The 8,350-nt window shown below is 46.6% G+C and overlaps 4 protein-coding genes across 4 annotated transcripts; 1 reads left to right on the plus strand and 3 right to left on the minus strand.

The window, feature by feature from the left end:
* Positions 1-1,569: 1,569 nt before the first annotated feature.
* CLUP02_09924 (uncharacterized protein) lies at positions 1,570-3,565 on the plus strand (the record flags this gene model as incomplete). The annotated part of the gene is made up of 5 exons (XM_049288900.1): positions 1,570-2,186; positions 2,217-2,355; positions 2,448-3,086; positions 3,177-3,296; positions 3,395-3,565. The coding sequence occupies 5 exons, from the start codon at positions 1,570-1,572 to the stop codon at positions 3,563-3,565; spliced, it is 1,686 nt and encodes a 561-aa protein (XP_049146044.1).
* Positions 3,566-3,605: 40 nt separating this feature from the next.
* CLUP02_09925 (alkaline serine protease Alp1) lies at positions 3,606-4,916 on the minus strand (the record flags this gene model as incomplete). Its single annotated transcript, XM_049288901.1, has 1 exon — positions 3,606-4,916. The coding sequence occupies one exon, from the start codon at positions 4,914-4,916 to the stop codon at positions 3,606-3,608; it is 1,311 nt and encodes a 436-aa protein (XP_049146045.1).
* A 1,457-nt stretch (positions 4,917-6,373) lies between these two features.
* On the minus strand, positions 6,374-7,066 carry CLUP02_09926 (dienelactone hydrolase; the record flags this gene model as incomplete). The annotated part of the gene is made up of 1 exon (XM_049288902.1): positions 6,374-7,066. The coding sequence occupies one exon, from the start codon at positions 7,064-7,066 to the stop codon at positions 6,374-6,376; it is 693 nt and encodes a 230-aa protein (XP_049146046.1).
* Positions 7,067-7,831: 765 nt separating this feature from the next.
* On the minus strand, positions 7,832-8,350 carry CLUP02_09927 (uncharacterized protein; the record flags this gene model as incomplete). The annotated part of the gene is made up of 1 exon (XM_049288903.1): positions 7,832-8,350. The coding sequence occupies one exon, from the start codon at positions 8,348-8,350 to the stop codon at positions 7,832-7,834; it is 519 nt and encodes a 172-aa protein (XP_049146047.1).

Genomic DNA, 8,350 nt, shown 5'->3' on the forward strand with positions numbered 1-8,350 from the left:
AGTTATAGGGCTTATAAGGAAAATCCCAGCCTATTTACTAAAGGAAATAGCTAATAAGTACTTAGAAAGTACGATTATTAAAGTACTTAAGCTACTATATAGGCTCGTAGAACCGGGTACTTATTAATAAGCTATATACTACGATTTTTATATTAATTAACCATTAATAGTTACTTTTACGTATAACCCGTACTTATTAATTATAAAATATAAAAGTAACTAATTTAAGATTATTAGAATATAGACCGACGATATATTAGGCCTATTTAATATTAACTTTATAAAAAAGGAGGATAAAGAGCTTTAAAAAGTAGGCTTCGTAGCGAAGCTAAAAAAGGTCTTTATAATAAATACCCCCTTAGTATTTAACGGCGGGATTTTTATAATTAAAAGGGAAACTATCGTTTTTTAAGAAAAGGGGTAGGGCGAGAAAATTAACCTCGTCGATCTAAACGTAATTAATATTAAAAAGCGGTATAAGGCTAAGCTTATGCGAGGGGTATATATTATAAGTATTTATTAGCCCGAAGCGACTTTTAATTATATTAGGGTAGTATAGGCTATAGATCTAACTAAATAAAACGTCGAGGTACTTAATAAGTAGCTTAAATAATAATAAATAAATCTCGATCGAGGTCTCGTTTACTACTTAATTAACCTTATAATTAATAAGCTTTACGTTTTTATTAATAAGTTATTTATAAATAATAACGACCTTATTTCGTAATTAGGGTATATTATTATCCTAGTTAACGAGAGTATAAGCAAGAGCGAATTTATTATATATAGTAATATAATTTACTATTCGTTAATTAAAAATAAGCGGGTAATAAGAAGTATATTAGCGTTAGAGGTTTATAGTATAGTTAACGGTATTAACCTCTCTTATATAATTTTAATAATACTAAAAAAGATTACTAATCGAATTAGCTTTTTACTTATTTTAATAATTATTTATACTAATTCTTACTCGCTATATAAATACCTCGTTAAATTAGGAATAATAAAAGAAAAGAGGCTTATAATCGATATTATAGCTCTTAAGTAATTATATAAAAGGCGCGAGATACTTAAGATCCGTTAGATTAATAATAAAAATAACCTCATAAACGCTTTTATAAAAGTAATATTAAATAAGGGATTAAAGTAATTCGTAAGTAATAAAAAAGTTATTATACGAATAGAGGGATAGGTTATATAAAAAAAGTAAAGAAAAGGGGGAAAAGGAGACGACTTAGTAAACGGGCCCGAGGTCGAATTATACCTCTAACCGTAGCGGTTAAATTAATAAAAGAAAAAGAAAGTTAGTATTAAATTAGAAGTTTAATTCGACCGCGGTATATAGCCGACTATATAGGGGCTAATTAAGGGCCCTATTTACGATTATTATAGCTAACCTAACTTACGGTTAGAACCTCCTTTTTATACTTACTATGTAGATATTTATATAGTTTAATTGATCTCTTCGTTAACTACGGTTCGAACTAACTACTCTATAATAGGGATACTAATACCTAGAGAGACCGCGATGGGAAACCATACGCGGATACAAGTTCCAGCTCGAGAAACATGCATTTAGAAGATTCCCCGCCACTAGGAAAGCTGGCCATGGCCATGAAACACTGTCGCGGCGAGATTTGTCTTGAAGATGGGGTGATACTCTCGTTCAATGAGATGCCCCAAACTTCACTAAACCTATTCAAAGAAGCTCACCGCTTTCAGCTTGTTGAAAGAATGGGAGACCGAAATCACAATGGGGGTCATTCCCTTCCCAGTCTCAACGGTATCGACGACGTGGACGTTTACTGCCCGATCATCGTCTTTTTTCTCGCTGCTACACCAATGTGCGCTCCTGCGCCCTCCCCGGCTCCAATCCTGGAAACTAAGTTGCCTCTCACACCGGTGGGACCCAATGGAAGATATTGGTCAGCACTATGTCTGGAAGCTTTTGACAATGCGACGCCCTCTGAAAGGCCGATTGATTATGAACAACCACAATGGTCTGGGTTCCGTAAATATTGGAATACTGTCATGCCTCCGGGAATGCACGATGTCCTCAAACTCGAGAATCCAATAGCTTATGTTTCCTTATGGATCAGCTACATGCTGAGGGAATCTGATCGAATATTGGCGCCGATACCACGACAACGAACGAGAAATGTCAATGCCATAAGCCAACAGCTTGAGTCAAGACAAAGAGATCGATGACGAGAAAGTCGCCGAGAAAGCTATGGACGACACGATCCCAAGAAGGATGAACGAACAGGGGCCGATTTTGGAGGCTATGTAGGGCGACGTGCTGGTGCTTCATGTTTGCATCAATTTTCTTCGGAACCCTTCCAAGCTCCTGAAATGGTTTGCTACTTCTTCAGCCAGCAACCAGAAAGAAATTCGATCCAGGACTCACAGGCAGCTGGTGAAGGTTCAGGGCTGGCTCGAAAAGATAGGGAGCGAGCATATCAAATCTCGCTCAATCTTACTCTCCAATCACTGTCATTCTTTTGAAGGCGCACAAGGCAGTGGATGGAGACCATGCCCCGGAGCATTACACAGCCCCAGATAATGCACACTTCGTGGACTACGGCTCACTACCAGACATTAATCGGGATTATCTTCGTTCCTGTCATTCAAATGCGCTAAATTCTCTTCGCACTCTACTCGAAATTTTCGGTCTCGACGAAAGCACTTCACACCACATCAACGAAGTTAGAAAATTCTCCGAAGACAATGACATCGGCTGGCTAGGCACTAATGTGCCGCAAGAGCATCAGGAGTCTTTCCAACAAGTTCTAGATAAGATAAAGAAGCATCGGCGAGACCTTTTACGCTACTTCAGCTTCCAAGACTTGAGCCTTAAGAATTGTGTCCTGAACGTTTATTGCCTGTTGGAAAGATTGGCCATTGTGGTAGCTCATAATTCGTCTTCGGAAGACAACTGCCCAGAATGGGAACGACTGGCGGAACTTGAAAGTCCGCACAATGACACCGACGATGTCATTGTATACCGGTACCTAATGCTGGCCGTTTTGTTCCGAATGGCTCCTGATAGTGAAAAGATGCTTCGCTCAGGGGTATGGGACCAGGTGGTGCGCATAATTTAAACCTCCAGCTAAGAAATATTGTGTGATTGATTATCTTAGCTAGAAACTCATAAATTTCAACACGTTGATGGGTAGGACTTTGGACAAGAGGCAATTTCAATTTTCGTTTCCAAATGCCTCTTGGATCAACATCCGTCTTTGATCCTTTTCTGTTGTGATGGGTTACAAAACAGCCTGATCATGCACGCCTTTCTCGTCATTCGATTCATGTACCATTCATCTGATGATAGATCAAAGCCATATTATCTTTCTGGCATGAGGGGGGAACACGTCATCACGTCACAACTCGTTAGACGACGTCCGTAATGGCCAGCTTGAAGCTGAAGCATAGCCAGAGCATTACTCACGCGCTGATTTTATCACACTACAAGTCTTTGAAAGGAGACCGTCAAGAACGCTCGACATACGAGGAAAGTTTCATGAAGAATCCGAGTGATTTACAGGAAGTATCTCGACTAACATAAAGCTGATCAGTCCACACCGAGAGCTTCTTCGCAGCCCCATTTACTGCCCACTGCCGTTGTTGACCAACAGATTGGGCGATCCCTTCGGGTCGCCAACAACGTCAGGGATAGCAAGCTCCAGGATCCTGTCAGTAACCTCCTTGGGCGTTACAAGACCGCCCTCCAAGGCTCTGAGGTAACACACGAGACCGGCGACAAGCGGCGCCGCCATACTGGTACCAGTCTTCGTCGCCGTGCCCGTGTCAGAGCTATAGCTGGCAGAAATAATGTCCTGGCCGGGCGCGAAAACGTCCAGCTCGGGGCCGTAGGAGCTGCCGTAGATGCCCTCAATAATGTTGACACGGCCACGGTCAGGGCGCGTCATGCCAACGGTGAAGGACTCAGGAAGTCTGGCGGGGGAAGTGTCGGTGGCGGGCTGGTTGTCGTTGCCGGCCGCAACGACGGTGAGAATGCCCTGGTTGTAGGCGGCGAGAACGGCGTTGTCGAGGGCCGAGACGTTCTTGGCGCTTAGAGACATGTTGAGGACGGACTTGCCTTGCGCGCCCTTGGTCGTGATGTCGTTGACAGCCCAGTTGAGACCGGTGAGGATGGCTGAGGTGGAGCCCTGAGGAATCATTAGCACGAAGAAATCTGGACAGGGAGATGCTGTAATTACCGTAGAGCCGTCAAACACCTTGATATCAATGACCTTGGCCTTCTTGGCAACGCCATAGGTCTTGCCGACGATGGTCGCGGCAACGTGAGTGCCGTGACCGTCGGTGTCAGAGTTTGAACCGGGAGAGACGGTCGACCCGGTGACACCGTTGATACCGAAGCTGGCGCGGCCTTCAAACTCAGAGTGCGACGTCCGGATACCCGTGTCAAAGACGTAGGCAGTTGTGCCCTCGCCGGCGGTGCTATCATAGACGTACTCAGTAGAGCCAGCCGCCTTGTGAGACAAGTCACCCAAGCTCCAGATGCTGCTTGCCTGGGTGGTCAGATCGCGCTTGGAGAGCGTTGAATCCTGCTCAGTGGGGTCGACAAAGATGGGCTGGTCGATCTCGACGGAGAGGACCTCGTCGAGAGCGGCAATCTCCTCGAGGGTCGCGTCGTCGAAGCTGCCGCTGTAGGCGTTGAAGTCGCCAATCTGGAACGTCTTCTCCACCGTGCCCGCGGACCCATCACGGCGGCGGAGGAGGCTGCGCACTGCCTTGTGATGCGCCGTGACGGCCTCGGGAGTAGTGCCGGGCTTGAGCTGGATGATGTACTTGCCGGACATGAGGTCCGTGTCGGTACGGCGGTCGATGCCCTTGGGCGCCGCGAGGGCAGGCACGACGGCGCCGAGGATGGCGAGGATGGACGATGCCTTCATCTTGGTCGATCACGCGAATTGGCACTGGGAAGTCGAGGATGATGACCTTCTCAGGAGAGGGGAAGGGTTGTCGGATCCTAAATAACAAATGCAGCCATCTTGCCCGTCGCGATTGCGGAATCTCCTGTTCATGAGTCGGCCGAGTCGTCCGGGGTTGTTGAACGACTGCCATGATTCTCATTGCGTGACACGGGGCCGATGCCCTATTCAGGAAGCTCGACGGCGCCGTTGCCGCGGGTAGATCCGACCCCGGCCGGCTCCTGTCAATAGTGAAAAGCCGGTATTCTGGCCTCACTGCCAGTTAGGTCTAATTTTAGATTGGTTTACCGTTGAGGAAACTGGCTACAAGTGCCCTATCACATCCAATTCCCTTGAATCTCTTGTTTTTCTCCTGAATGAGATTATCGCAAACTTGTCAAAGACTGTAGATATCGTATAGCTGCTCTGTTAACCTCGTATTGATGCTTGAAGCATCGCCTTATCCGGACAGCCAAGCCAAAGCCCCGAAATTAGCCATGGGTCGCGATGGAACCCTGGCCATGGCGACCTTCCCCATTCTTCTTAACGGCTCTCCCCGCCAAGCTTAAAGATTCCTGCGTAATCGGCCACTGCCGAGCCCCAACAATATCCAGCCCTAGCTCCTAGCCATGCGGTCGCATGAGTCTCAGACTCTCAATTCTCGATTTGTAGGATTCTTGTCCGCGATATCCGTGGATCGCAGTTCTGTGTGTCAGTATCAGCTATTTGCAAAGCCAAAGACAAAAGGCTCGCGGGCAACATTTCCGAATCGCGAAAACGAGAATGTAGCTCACTAGACCAAAGTCAGCAGTTCACTTCAACGCCAAGTATTGCGATTAATCCATGTCCCAGTTAATACAAGCCTGTTGAGTTTTCCCACTTGCGATATCAAGCTTAAAACAAGTTTAAACTTTAATGATACGACTTGGAAATACAGAAAAGGCTGTCTTGATAAATATTTCCATTCGTGGGGGTCAGTTGACATTGGCCCAGCCTAACACAGTGACACCTTTGCAACGGCCAACGAGCTCGCCATTTTCCCACTTAATCAACTTCTCAATCACTTTGAACCAGCCACATATCGAACCAGTCAACCATGGCACGAAGACTCTGTTCCTTGCACCAACCTATTTTAAGTTAGCTAAGATCATTTGGGATGACGTAAAAGTATTCTAGCTGCTAAGACTCACGCTGGTAAGGGTCTGTTGGATCTCCTTTCACGGCGAAACCGTGTGAGACGCCTTGGAAAACCTGAAGGTGATAAATTTTCTTCTCTCTTTGAAGGTAATCAATTGCTTTCCTTCTTGCCTCAGTCGGAAATGCTTGGTCGTTCTCGGCGCACGAGAGTAGAAGAGGCTCTGTGGTAAACGGGTCAGCCGTCTTGACTCTGGAATGTTGGAATGACGCATTAAGTCATGGTAACGACGGTATTATCGTGCTCATATGCGCCAGATTGGCTGCCTCATCGATAGTAACGGAGAATAGTCGAAGACGGGCACAGCTTCATTGTGGCCAAACTTACTCTTAATGCTGGTGAAATGTTCCTCCTTCAATGCCGTCGGGTGCGCAAATGCACCAGCGGAAACCACCGGCTCCCCATCGCCACCAGCCCCAGCGAGCAGATTGCACACAAAAGGCGCACCAAAGCAATATCCAACGCAAGCGAACTTGGTCTCCTTCCCCGTCTCAGCCTTTAATTCGTTACCAAATCTCTCCTTGACGGCCGCTGTCCACTTGGGCACATTTTCCGTGGCGAAGTTCCAGTGCTTGGAGCGCCAGGCCGCCATGTCAAACCCCTCCGGCAGCGGGTCGGTTTTGGCGTTGCGGTACTTGGAGATGGGGTCGCCGCGAAAGAAGTCCATGCCAAGCGCCGTGTATCCCGAGGACGCGAAGCCGTCCATGATGCACTTGGCGTTGACGGAGAGGCCCCACACGTCCGGGAAGTAGAGGATGACATGTCCGTTGGGCGGGAGGGCGCGCTTCACGTCTGACGGGCGGACGACGTAAGTGGGCACCTCCAAGATGTCTTCCACATCGCCGCGGGGGTTGCCTTCGTGGAGGGTACCTGCCCAACAACACGGTGCCGGAGGTTGGGCGAGGTATTCTTGATTGTTAGATGACTTTTCCGCCATTTTGTTTTTCAAGGCTAATACTTGAGTCTTTTGGTGAACGAATATGAGTGTTAATGGATGCGACTGAGCTTAATAAATCGGGGTGGAAACGAGGAGATAAAGGAAATGCCGCATCGGTACCGACTGCACATGGAGTTAGTGCAGCCCCGCGGGGTTTCAAACGGCGGCACACAGACCAGAAGTTCGGTCTAGAAACCTTGTTCGTGTGGAAATGACGCGCTTTGTTTCTCGCTAACCAGTGACAGCTCTGTGAACTAATACTGAGGCAGAGGCAGTTGGACATGGATGAACCACGACTAATTCGGCTCTCGTCAGGTTCATTTGTTTTAATTTGCTTCGCTGTATTGATTTCAACCCCAACTTGGCTATCTAGCTGAAGCTCAAATTAGTAATGTAGATTATCATCAATCTTTCCCTTCTTTGTAAATTATTTACACCCCGTTTTCTGGGTTGTAGGCCTCGTTAGGGAGGAACGAGGAGGAGGAACTCTCATTCTTCCGTTGCTTCACTCCCTTTACACTTGATAGACCGGTATTTCTAATCATGGATCTCAAATACTCTTCTTCTGTTTCAAATAGGTAGTATCTTGAATCACACAGAGCCACAACAGTAAACATCTTAGTAAAATCAATAATTGTTGAATATGAACATTGAACGTTATCGTAGGTCTCCAATCGGTGCCTTTGCCACATTTTTCTTACGCCCTCTTGTCCATTTGCTGAGCAAAATCACACTCAAGCCAACAGATTGGGGCCTTGCCATAGTCTATGAGCAGCGAACCATCACATGAAATGGATCTGAGTTAGTCTCCAGCACTCCACTCCGCCGCAAAGTCTTTGCCATTCTCCTTCCATAAGGCTGCGATGAACAGCTGATAAGGACTGTTGGTTTCGTTTTTTCTGGATTGCGTCCAACTTCGTATGCCTCGACAACAATGCTTGGCGTAAATTGATATTCATTGGCTGGAGTGACCGCGATGAAGGAAATGATAGCTTTCTCCATATCCATCCAGGAGGCCTCTGCTGTTGACCCTGGGATAAGTGGCCTCAAGGTCTTGCCGTTCACTATGTACATTCCTTCATCCTTGGTGTCGATTGGCTCGTCGGTGTTTTGGTGTCCTTCTTCGAATGTGTGCGCGGCAGGTCCTTTTTTTGCACCATTCGAGCCATAGCAAAATGCATTCCTGAAAAACAGACGCAAGAGATTTGTAAACCGTGGTCGAGCGTGAGAGAAATCCCCCTGGTCGTTGATTCCTCGTCGATCTTTTAGTTTTTTGAGGCCCAT

The sequence above is a fragment of the Colletotrichum lupini genome, chromosome 5 (genome assembly GCF_023278565.1).
Source record: "Colletotrichum lupini chromosome 5, complete sequence".
Lineage (NCBI taxonomy): Eukaryota > Fungi > Ascomycota > Sordariomycetes > Glomerellales > Glomerellaceae > Colletotrichum > Colletotrichum lupini.